Source organism: Lagopus leucura, unplaced genomic scaffold (assembly GCF_019238085.1).
Source record: "Lagopus leucura isolate 7727_CA_CO unplaced genomic scaffold, USGS_WTPT01 Super-Scaffold_100157, whole genome shotgun sequence".
Classification (NCBI taxonomy): domain Eukaryota; kingdom Metazoa; phylum Chordata; class Aves; order Galliformes; family Phasianidae; genus Lagopus; species Lagopus leucura.
In genome coordinates this window covers 28,467,914-28,481,022 of record NW_024962334.1, presented here as the reverse complement: position 1 = coordinate 28,481,022, position 13,109 = coordinate 28,467,914, and the positions used below count along the sequence as shown (strand labels likewise).

The 13,109-nt window shown below is 39.0% G+C and overlaps 1 protein-coding gene across 1 annotated transcript in view; it reads right to left on the bottom strand.

Annotated features, from left to right (window-relative positions):
* CDK6 (cyclin dependent kinase 6) overlaps nt 1–13,109 on the bottom strand; it is a 120,883-nt gene that overhangs the window by 65,555 nt on the left and 42,219 nt on the right. Inside the window, exon 3 of the mRNA XM_042889030.1 lies at nt 2,898–3,065. Within this exon, the coding sequence (XP_042744964.1) occupies nt 2,898–3,065 (168 nt within the window). The remainder of the gene's footprint in view (nt 1–2,897; nt 3,066–13,109) is intronic.

The following is a 13,109-nucleotide window of genomic DNA, read 5'->3' as shown; positions in this document are numbered from 1 at the left end:
CCCAGACAACAGACCTGCCAGAAGGATTCTTCAGCACTGGAGAAATAACTGGCTGTCAGAGAGAGCCTGCTTTGAAGTTACCACTTGCAGCACCCACAGTACCAGGGCTGGATTGGTTTGTACTGGATTACTTTCATGGCAAGCTCTTTTTGTCCCAGTTGAAGAATTCCTTTGTGAGGAAAGAATGAGGATGCATCTTGGGAATGATCTGATACTTCAAAAGATGCTTCTTGTAGCAGTTCATCCTGCAGAAAGATTCTCTTTTGAAGGAAATGTTGCAGAGCCCTTCTGTTGATCACTGTGATAGCACATGCAATGTGCTTTTTATCCTTGCCTGTCTGCATTATCATTTTTTAATAAAGATCCAAAATCAATCCTTGCAAGTTCAGAGTTTTATTAATTGACGTAATTCAAAAATCATTGAATTTATTAATGTTTAGATATATGCTGTTTTTCATAAGGCAGTATTTTTTTCTGCAAACACATCAAAACAAATCTGGAATTCAATGAAAGTTTACTCACTGCCTGGCAAGGGTCTGCAATTCAGACTTCATTTTGGGGACAATAAAGTCAGTAATATCTTTTTCTTTGTGTTTAAAAAACAGAAGAGGTTTTAAAAAAAAATTGAATGTTAGTGGAGGAAAAAAGCAAAAAAGGATTAGCATTCCAAAGCAACTTCTCAAAAATAAAAGCTAAGTTCAGAAAAGGAGAACTCATGGCCTAACGGGGCCAGCTAATACACATATAGTAAGTCTCTAACCAATGCAAATTCTGGAAGGAGCAACGAAGACCGACATTTAAAACCACACATTATCACATTGCAAGGTGTTTCAAAAGCCACTATTTTTTTAGCTTAAGAAAGCATCCTTTCTCTTAGGCCTGCCATCAGCATGAACATTCTATCAATACACTATCTTTGGTCACAGCTTTGATTTTTAAAACAGAAAATCCTAATAGAGTAAATTTCAGGTGTGAAGGCCATAATTCATGCCTAGATCCATACACTTTACTTGTCCTTGGAGCCTGAATAATTCAACTATTTTAACACTCTTCAGCACAGCTGCAATGACAGTGGCATTGTGTTAACACAGGACTTACTTGCACATGGACACCATCAGCCTAAGGATCTCTTGTTCACAGCAGTACTAAGGATACCAGCACATGGGTTTTGAGCCACTATTTCCAGCAGGCAAGTATTAGGTAACTTGAGCACAGGTATACCTTTCACATAAGAATTCTGGCAGTGTTCTCATACAAACAGATCATGGTACGATTTTATCACAGTAAATGTATTAGGATGCATTAGCGTTGTATTTCTGGGTCTTCTGACCTTCCTTCCTATGCAGGCTACATGATCAATCATGGACAAACTCCAGCACAGTTATGTAGATGTTTTCTCCTCATGTAATGCACAGCTTTCCAAAAGCACGCTGCTGGCAGCCATAGATAACTCCACAGTTTTAGTTTAAGGGATTTCATGGATCAACAGAAACAAACACTCAAACTATTACTGTTTCTGACTACCTGATGAAAGATTGCAGCAATTTAGGAACAACCTTCCTCTCCTTTTCTTCAGAGCTTTGTTTTGACTTACAATATTATCAGCCCTCCCTCTCCTCAGCTGAGATATTCTTTCAGCTTTGGTTTAGGCTACAACCTACAAGCAATGGAAGAAAAAACCCCAAACCAATCCTGAAGCACAAGTTTACTTATGCTTTATGTGAAGAGGATACTTTCGTGCATTGACCAAGATGATGTTTTAGTTTGCTGCTGCTTCCTGCCTTCATGCTACTGATGCCAGAACCCAGGATGTCACTGTTACCTCATAGAGTGGTAGTGAGACTCTTACAGCAATAACAGTGGATTGCTTTTTATCAGTGTGAGCCAGGTTAACTTCTACAGTACAATGCAAAATGCAAAGTGGACACCTTTCAGATTCTCTTCTCCTTTTCTCCCTTGCCTGCCTTTAGCATAGGTAATACTACCATAGCAGTTGTGATACTTGGAACACAAAATAGAAAATTATTCATGAGCAAGCAACAAAAACAAACAAATGACACCCAACGTGTACACAGCACTGTTCCTCTTCAATACTCTTAGGTGTGCCAAGCTAACAACAGCTGATTTTGGAGGCAGGGACAGCAAGTGTGGAAACAGGGTCAAAAAGCAAAGGGCTGGCAGAGCTTTCCTACAAGAATTAACGCAGGAGAAGGCCACATCTTCTGGGACCGAGCTCTTGTCTGAGCCAAGGACAAGCAGGGGAGCTTCTCCTCCTTGGAGAGGGGCAACAATGGCAGGGGACCTAGAGATAACTGCAAGTTCTCTTTAACAGGTAGTTTGGGAAATAGCTGTGATTTTAGCTGCCAGGTCCACTTCAGCTGCCTCTAACTCAGTGCTATGTGGAATCACTTGCTAAAATATGGGAGCAAACACCAAATCCATACTCACACAAATGGGAAATCACAGGTATGAGTGTGGCATTTCCAAAATTATCTGTGTATTTTTTTCAGGCAAGATTACTTCAGCATCAACATGAATTTTATCTCAAAATAGGTATACTTTGGAAATTTTCACCATACTTAAAGGGTTTAACATGCAAAACAAGCCCAAATCACAACAGAAGCTAGACTGCAGAGGTTTCAGAAAACTAGCACATACCTATCCTTCAGTGATCAGTCATGATTTAATTTAGAAACAGTAATCAGTAATTGATTACTTTTACAAAGTAACCACAACAAATTCATTCTAGGCAGGAAAGCAATTGTTTTGCAGGCACGAATAACTTCAACAGTTGAGATGGTTTTAGAAGCAGAGTTAAATACTTTACTTATCGGGGCCATAGAGACTAAAGCACTGTGCCAAATTAAAAGACAAATTAAAAGCCTCCAGAAACTTACCACTGATGTAAGAGCCATCTGAAAACTGTAGATTCGTGCAAGGCCAAAGTCGGCTAACTTGATCTGCCCACTGCTGGTTACAAGGATATTTTGGGGTTTCAGGTCCCGATGCACCACACGATGTGAATGCAGAAAATCCAGTCCCCGAAACAGCTGAAGCATCATATCCTAAGTATACGGAAGAAATCAATACGCAATTATCAAGACAAGGCAAACACCCAGCCACAGTCTGCAGTACTAATTTAAGTTAGTGTTGACTTGAGATAAAAACACCTATTAATATAAAATGGGCAGGATATTGCTAGAACCTGTTGACTTGAATAGGTGCACTTATCAAGTTCATGCATCATTTCTAGTTGAATTATTTGTGGTTAATTGTTAAAAGCATAAAGACTGTTCAACAAATTTAAATAACAAAAGCATGTCTGCAAAACACAGATCAACTTTTAATGAATGCTGTCCAAGTAAGAAAAATATATTGCAGCTTTTGGGTTTTAACTTTGAACCATGCACCACTTTGCACTTCCCAGCTGTCTGCTTTGTCTTGCCCCAGTGAAGTGAAATCTTGTTATTCACTTCAATAGGCACAGGCTCTGTTTTAAACAGAAAAGCTAATTAAATGACTGTTTTGTCCGAATTTAATGTTACAGTGGGAAAAAAATTTACTTGTCAAAACCCATTCTATAAAATACACTGAAAAGCGCAGAAACTGCTTAGATCAAACTTCAGCACTAAATCAGTGTAATAATTCCCATTTGGCTTTCTGTTATGTTATGGTGATGCAATCTTTCACGACATTTCCACAGCAGAAGACACTATTTCATCTGTACCCATGTTTTCATACTAATCTGTGTAATGTGAAAGGAATGAACCAAGACTCAAAACTAAATACTAGAAACCCCCAGAATTCCAAATGAGAGGGATAGCATCAACTTGAGAAGTGTATTTGCAAAACAAATAGCTACAAGGAGATATTGCAGTGAGCAAGAAACAAAAGGAGTAAGTTAATTTTTTATGTGCACTTGACTTGAGTTGATGAAAATCCAGCCCTGTGTTTGCTGGTAACATATGTGCTTTCCACAAGCAATGCAGCAGGCTCTCTGCCAATCCTCTTATTAGAAACCAAAATGATCTTGAAGAGGTGATGGTATGAAACATAGGAAAAAGGTAGGATAAGCTGAGTTTGGTTGCTTTTGTTCCTATGATCATCACAGGAACAGGAAAAACCTGATATTTTTTACAAGAAAACATTCAAAGCATACTATAAAAAAGAATCCTATCTGAAAATTGATTTTAAAATAGCTCAAAACATTCAACTTGATAATATTGCTTTAGCTGGATGTATTTTTAAGATAAACTTTGATACTGCTATGTAATTTAATATAAAATGAAATGTCCCAAATCATCACCACAGAAAATCTTATATAATGTATTAATACTAAGGCTGGAAGCTCTAATCTGACCTCTGATAAAACATGCCCATTATTATATACAGCCTACAACTCCTTCTGCCAAACAGTAGTAACAGTGGGCTGTGGATACAGAGATCAGTTTTGATTTGAAGATTCAAACGATGAAGATACTAACATGAAACTATGGAATCTGTGGCAATATTTAATTATAATGACCACTGAAGGATGGTGGTAAACTGAGCTCTCGATTCTGATGCCTTTTATTTCCTTTGCTTCCCCAGGAAAAGCAGAGATCTGGTCATTTTGATAACCAGCTTAATAGGATTTGCTCCTCTAAAACAAACATACAAAGTGTAGTGAATCTTCTTGTATTTTTGTAATTTCCCTTTGCAACTTGGAAATATGTGCAAGAGCTACGACTACAGTCCTGCGGGTCGCCAACATCAGCAGAATTGAAATGGGTCAAACCTAGTCACTATTTTAACTTCAGTCAAATCCCAATAGTCTTTGGACGAGTCTTGAAGAGTTACAGAAGATATCAAAAACACTTAACCATACGGTTATCCTATGCATGTCCTTAAGGTTTTCACTGAATTTGGGTCTAACTATTTTATTCCAGACAAACATGATACCAGAAAAAATAACAACCCAATTTAAAGAACTTCAATATTAGTCAGTAGACCCTGGCAAGTCCCTTTTTGTGACATTTCTGCATCCTATTCATTTGTCAAGAATGTAAACTCATTCCTGCAGTTACCAAATATATCAAGAATTTTCTCATGCTGTTTCTGTTTCATATTTCTCCCTCAAGCTCAGTGAATGTAGTTCCGCTCTGCTAGTCGCAAGTTGCAAGCAATGTCTTCAGTTTCTGAATTCAGAATCTTCTTCCAGACATGCATCAAATATATTATATGTATACGAAAAAGGAAACTGGTATTTCATTCTCTCCTCCCACAGGACTCAAAAGATGAACAGCATTAACTGAAGCTCCGTTCGCACACACAGGAAAAGATGTGCAGCAGAAAAGTGTATCAGGAAAATGTACACAAAAAATGTATAAAGAAGGAGGAAAACTGGGGGAAAAAGTGCTATATTTCTTCTCCAAGGAAATTCAGATTTACTCCATGTAGGCTATTCTCTATTATTCATTTTGGACAGTTAATTATGCTCTTTTGTTTGCCTTGTTGTTCAGTATTGTACATATGAACAGATTTCAGCTGAAAACTTGCAAGACTGTTTTAGAAGGACAGCAAAGAAGGCCATTTTAGTGTAAAAAGACCATCTGCCCTTTGTGATTCCTTATTCCCCTGTTTTAGAATTCTCAGCCTGCCAGGTAAAGAGTTGAAACCCAAATTACACAACAAAGTCTTATTATTATGCACTTTAAATGCCAAATGCCAAATGATGGTCAGAATTTGATATCTGTTTGTATCTGTTTATTAAAAAAAAAAAAAAAGAGTAGCAAACTGACTTTTCTTATCAAAGCAAGCAAAAGAGAAAGCTTTTCTTTTTTAAATCCATAATGAATTTTGCTGTCCAGAAGCTTGGTCTAGAAACTTCGGCCTCACATTTAGAAAATATTTCATACCCTTAGTAAAGTACTTGCAAGAAAGTACTTGCAACAAAGTCTTGGCTGTTTTCTTGTGTGTTTTCTTTGACAGCATTCTTTGACAGCCACTAACATTTGCTAGCCAATTGCATAAAGGTTGTAAGTATGCACAAAACACATCTCTAGCTAACTAGATCAGAACAATTTCCCTCATCCAGTGCATCCAGTTTTATTAGCATTATCCCAATTGCCACAATTTGTTCTATGTCTGTGTTTCCCTGAGATACTTTCTACTATGCCTTGGCATTCCATACGTTTGATTTGCAGTTCAAATCACAATTCATAAATTAATTGAAAAATGATACAATTCTATTTGACAAATGAGAAGATTCATTTCTTAGCAGATTTGAGTAGCAAGATCTAGCAAGTCATTCTCTAATCTCAATCAGATACGCTTTGGTTATTTTATATTTGCAAATAGATACCAAACTGTGACTAGAATAGCTGTTGCCTGAGTTTAAAATATATATATTATTCCACTGTGATTGCTTTCAGATAATCATGATCTTAAAAAGTTTTCCCTTTTCAGGCTGCATTTTCAAAGTAGTCTATGCACAGAACTAAAATATTTATCTGTAACTACTAAAAACTGAGCTATTTTGGGATGCAATGAACCAAAATACTTTCCTTAGAGGCAAAAATATAGCTACAATTTTGCAAAAGTCTTATAATGGAAACAGTAAGAAGCAAAAGTTGTTATGGAAATGACACAAGTTTTATGTGTTCCACCACATATGGTATTGGTGATGGCATTCCCAAATCTGGAATATTAAATAAAATATGAATATTTACCGAATGCTGGGACCAAATTATGAGAAAATTTTCAAGTAGTGCCATATCATATCAATAATACATAAAAATATACTTATTTCTGCTCATAATTGGCCCCTAGTACTGATGAGGACAGGGACAGATTTGGACTAGCGTGAGCAGCAGCTGCTGCTGCCCCTACCACAGATGGGATTCACAGCTTACCTCTAACTCAGGTGCCAGAGGAAAAAGCCTTGATCTCCTCCAGACTTCATCTCCTCTTCTTCTTATCCTTTCTTGGCCCTCGCTCTTAAACTTCCTGCAGCTTCCGATCTACATGTCCCTTCCAAGTTACTGGTTTCGAAAACACCACTCATACTTCAAGAGCTCCCCACCATTATGATTTCCAGCTAACATTATCTGTCACTTGCCTACGATATCTTACTTGTTGTCTAAGGCCAGACAGATTCTCTGCAGAACTCACACAGTATTTACCTCCATTCACTATTAGGCCCCATATACCATAGGGAATCACAAGGAAACTTTTCCACAAACATTTTCACACAGAGTTTGCAGCATACAGAAGAGGAGGGAAAGGAGGAGGTGCTTCATGACAGAGTAGATATCTATCTACACAGCAACCCGTGGAGGATCCATGCTGGAGCAGGTGAATATTCCCAAAGATGTGGCCCTTGCAGAGGACCCATGCTGGAGCAGGTGAAAAGGAGGAAGGAGAGGCAGAAAGAACTGTTAGGAGCAGACAGTAGCCCAACAAACATTATCCCCTGCAGCCCTTGGGGAGGAGAGGGCTCATGAGGGATGTGAGGCTGGAAACAGGCAGTGGAAGGGGTTAATTTTAAACTGCTGTTTTAATACTTGCTTTTTTCTTTCCCAGTACCCAAATTAATAATGAAATACTTATTTTAATCAGCATTAAACTTAAGACCAAAGCAAGTCTGTTTTAACCCTGACAGTAATTGATAAGCAATTTCCCCGTTTCATCTCAGCTAACAAGTTTTCTCATTCCTGCTTTTCTTCTTTTCTTTTCTACTCCATTGCACTGAGGCTGGGGGGGGGCAGGGAGTGGCTGGGTGGGAGTTTGGTGTCTGGCTAAGGCTAACCCACCACAGTGGTAAAGCTATAGATGCTAGATTTTCTCTTTGTATAAGGGTACACAGGGATAGGCAACCTGAAGGGAAGTGCCAAGAGTAATATGCCTTCAGAGACCACCTGTACCCATATGTAACATACACATAAGAACTCATAATGCAAAGCTTACAATTCCACTCTATTGACTAAAGGTAAAGAACAAAAAGCTTTTATCCAGATTCACCTTTGTCAATCAGAGTAAGTTCCTAACACCAGACAAAGTGAGTCATAGAAGCCCATAAACAGTCAATCATACCACCAAATACAAGCAGTATGGTAAAGATCCTTATCAGCTACAGATCGACCCTAAGTTTGAACTAAAGCAATGCTGGTTTGTTTTTTTGTTTTGTTTTGTTTTTTCCCCTGGCCTATTTTCCCATGCAATTTCTGTGCTAATGTTTGGTAAAAGACCACAACCCTCTGGGATCTCTTCATGTTTCTCTTGTTCCTCTGAGGAGTATCTCATTCACCTGCACAACAACCTGCCTCCTCTACCCAGCATTTCTACTTATTTGTATCTCATCTTTCTATTTTTGCAGAGCAGAACGGAATGCCTATTTTGGATGGCAGGTGTTGGGATACTCGTCCTGAACGTTCCCTGTAGGAGTGTTTGCGTAAGAGACAACCGCAACAAAGAGGACAAGTTTTAGACTGCAACATGTAATGAATCAGTCAAGCCAGGTTGATGAAGAGGCTCACTCTGCCTCTTATCAAACAGCAGAACAGAAGAGGAGCAGAATGAGACCTCCTTCATATCCACAGTATTATTCCGAACTCCCAGCCATCAAATTGCTTTCATTTTAAAGGATGTTTTTCAAACATGCTGGCATAGAAGTTTAAAGAGCTCCCACTTTCTCTGGGGCCTAATTTTGAAGCAGAATAATTACAGCACTTCTATGGTTATACTTTGTAACAAACAGTCAACATTAATTAATGCCAAAAAAAAAAAAAAAAAAAGGCATTCCTGAGGAATTACACACTACAGATACATGAATAGCAGAAGACATGATTAATGTTGTTACACTGAATCCCAAAAGCATTAGTAATAATTTAGTGACTCCCAGCTAAATGCAGTGATTTTCTTTTTTAAATCTCCTCCTCACACTGGGCCGGGAAGCCATGACACCAGCCTGCCTAGGACTCCATGCAACAGGGTGGCAAGTGAAGCAATTTGTCACAGCCCTTGAGGCTGCAGGATGCCTTTCCCTCTGCAGCTAGCTGGGTGCAGTGGCTGGCACATGGTAGCAGGAAGAAAGATCCCTGCCATTGTGTCCTTTTCCTGCTCTCCTATCTCATGAGAAAGCCAGTCTGATCAATCTCCTTTTGGGGCATTTTTCCATCCTGGGGGAGGAGGAGGCTATGCTCTGCCTCTACCTAACCCCTATATAGCCTCTCAAGAGTCATCCATGATTCATCCTAATACATACATAAAAACACACTCTGTTTTTCCTTAAACTGGCTAACAGTTTATCTCAGAGAAGTCCGACTGCTTTCCATGGAGTATTCACAGGGTAAGGACTGACCCTCAGAAGTGATTACTGTGATATTTCCGCCAGTTAGAGAGCATGAACTTCACAGTGTATTCAGTTTAAATATGTTCATTGTCAGAAAAGAGAAAAAATCCAAATGACCTGCTCACTTAGTCTCAGACATCAATTTTACACGATAAAATATTCATTTTCTTCTCACAGAATAAAATACCGTGCAGAAAGAGAAATACAGCAAATTCATTGCATGTATTAATAGCAAAGGAGAACTAATACCTGCCAAGCTCGTTAAAAGAGTTGTCTAGTAATTTTTTGGTAATTTTTACACTGCTACTCTGCTGGTAAACAATTTGCTGACAATGAAATGATGGTTATACATATTTTTAAATATTAAGTTCACAGAATCACAGAATTGAAAATAAATATTTGCATAATTATTTGTAATTATAAAATTCTTTTAATCCTATCAAAGATACTTTATATAGATAGATAGATACTTTATAACATTTAGAGTGGATTAATACCCATTTAAAATACCTTCTGATAAAGATCTTTTAGACTACTTCTATAACAAACAGATTTAAAACGAGTGATTCTGGATAACCGAATTTTTAGGATGAAGAATGCTACTGACATGCCCTCTCACAAATGCAATGAACAGGGACACCCACATCTGGATCAGGTTGCCCAGAGCTCTGTCCAGCCTGGCCTTAAATGCCTCCAGGGACAGGACATCCACCACCTCTCTGGGCAACCTGTGCCAGTGCTTCACCACCCTCACTGTAAAAGAACTTCTCCCTTATATCCACTCTAAATCTCTCCTCCTTTAGTTTGAAACCATTCTCCCTTGTTCTCTCACCACAGACCCTGCTAAAGGGTCTGTCCCCTTCTTTCTTACAGCCCCCTTTAAATACTGAAAGACTGCTCTCAGGTCTCTGCAGAGCCCTCTCTTCTCCAGGCTGAACAGCCCCAGCTCTCTCAGCCTGTCCCTGTAGGAGAGGTGTTCTATCCCTTGGATCTTTTTTGTGGGCTTCCTCTGGACACACTCCAACAAGCCCACGTCTCTCCTGTGCTGAGGGCTCCAGATCTGGACGCAGTACTCCAGGTGAGGTCTCACCAGCACAGAGTAGTACATGTACTGAATTTGTTTTTTAGTTCACAACTACTGAGATCAGTATGGAAATCTGGCACTATTAAGAAACTGCTAAAACAGATATGCTAAAATTGAAAATTTTCAAGTCCTCTAAAATAATAATCCAGGCCTCCTTAAGGAACGCAGATAGAAGATTACTCAGAACAGTTCACTGAACTCAACTGGGTGCACATACTTGTCTTAATTTAGTCCTAATTATGTAGCCTTTGATGCTGGTCAGCAATGTTTTTTGGGGAATGTCTGGAGCACACTGAAACCATGCCTCATTGGGATCTTCTGCAGTGACACAAATTCACTGGTTCTCTTCTGACTCCAAAGGGGCAGTTGGTGAGTTTATGCAAAGGGACATGTCACACTTGCTCTGACATAAGAAGCAAAATAGTGGCTTAGTATACAGAAATTCAACAATTTATGGCAAAAATCCAAAAAATCTGAAATGTTTTAAGACTACCAAGGACCTACATAATTCATTTAAAGTTTTCATTCTTCCTGACACCTTGGCTATAAGGCTTTTCATTTCAAATTTCTTGTTTGCTGGTTCATTACCTGGAAGTCAGTTAGCATTACAGTATCAGCTGCTATTATTCACATTTGATGAGAAGAACTCGCAGCCTACATAACTATTGTCCTACTTATTTTCAGTGATTCAATGTACCAAAAGTTCCTATCAGTGTGGAATTACCAGACATGCAAATGCAACACAACATTTCCTATTTGGCTACTGGCATTTTAGAAAGAAAATACGTGCAAATCAAATGAAAACAGAGGGGAATCTTATTTTAACAATTTGATAGAAACTGGCAAATGTAACACTACCACCAAGACCTGTTCTGGATGTAATTTTTAATTAACATTTTCAAAGGTTTCCATTCTTAGCATCCAGTAGAAAAAATAATAGAAGACACAGCCCCTAACAGAATGTATAGATCTGGGCCTAGATAAGTAAACAAACACAAGTCTTCCCCATTTCTCTTGGCAATATCATGATAATTTTGTACATCCCCAAATATCTTCTGGTTAATCCCTTTTAACATTGTTTCCCTATTACGAGCTTTCCATAAGCTATACTAGATACAGTAATATCTCACAGTGCATGCTGCTCTGACAGTTGCTACCTACTCTGTTCTTCTATTTCTGAAAATAGCTGACAAAGATATGAGAACTGAAATAAACCAAGAAATTCCCCAAACACTTTACTGGCCCATCTTATTGGTAAGCCCAACAAGAACGACTTGCGATAGCATCTGCAGTTTCTGTGCATTAACTCTGACAACTCTTCTGGCATATGCTTGGGGACTGACATCAGTCAAAATGAAGTATATAAGAGCTACACCAGGACAAGATGTACAGCCTGGGCAGAACTGCAGTCTGAATTTTGGAGGACAACTTTCATATAATTTTAGCTACATTAATCGTCATGTCTCTCAACAAAGAAAGACAGCCTTCTTGCAACTGATGCTGTGAGCCTACTCCTTCTGAGCCAAGAAGCAGACTTTCTGTCAGCTAAGTCAGCCTATTTCTGAGCACTGTGCATATTCCACTCTCTATCACCCCTCAGAAGAGCTTAATTCTTTCAGTTTTTTAAAAAAGTATACTTAGTATATACTTTCTTCCTTCATCTTTGGACACAGTCATTTCCCTTTCAGAGACTTTGCTTCTGCATTCCTAAGCTGTATTTTGGAGGATCTGAAGTGTATCATCACTTGTGACAATTGCTGCAGAAGCTCTCCTGATATAATCACAGAGATTAGTCCCTCCGGAAAATTTAGAAAGCTGAATGTGATTCCCTTTAATTTCTTTGTTGTGCTTCTGAGAGGAGTTCGCAGAAATCACTGTCTCACTCCATGCCAGTAGATTATTGATCACTGATGAGATGCTTCTCTTTCAGCATTGCTTGCACCTGCGCATACGAGGTGTTGACCAACATACAAAACCCCTTCCTTGGAGGAGAATGCTGCTTAATCAGCACTACAGCCACCTTTGTGACGCTGTTGGTTGTAACAGCTCTTTTTAATCTGCACAAACTCCAGGAAGGGTTAAAAATATGGCATATGTTGACAGTCTACACTCCTGGCTAACAGGAAAGACAGGTTGCTGTGGGGCCCACATCTCAGCTTCTCCTTCCCTGCAGCTGTCTGTGGATAGCAACTAATTGTATCCACTTGTTTAACCTCAGGGATAACGTCTGGAGGGGACCAAGTGCCACAAGCCTACTTTTTTTTTTTTTTTTTAACGGTCATTTCCTCTCTGGTGTAACTTGCATGACAGCATGTGACAAGCAGAAATTAATGGGGACACTGCTGTGCCAATACCTCTTGAATCGCTTTGACACTGGCTGCAGGCTGCCTGCTTGGCCACCCAGCCAAGACCTCACATGAAATATGGCAAGGGGCCCACAGCACTATTCACATATTAACAAGCCAGCTGGTCAGTGATTAGAGAGCTGCAACAATGCTATGCACATACATCAAGAAAAATGATGAAAAATGAAGCTTTACAAACAGCTTCGATCTTAGCAGGTAATGTCTGCTAGAAGAGTAAATCTGTAAATCTATCTTCTGTGAACTGCTAACTTGAGCAAACAATAGAGATAATGTGGAAGGCCTTGGGAGATGACTGTCCTGCATTGTCACCTGAACACAACAAGGGCTA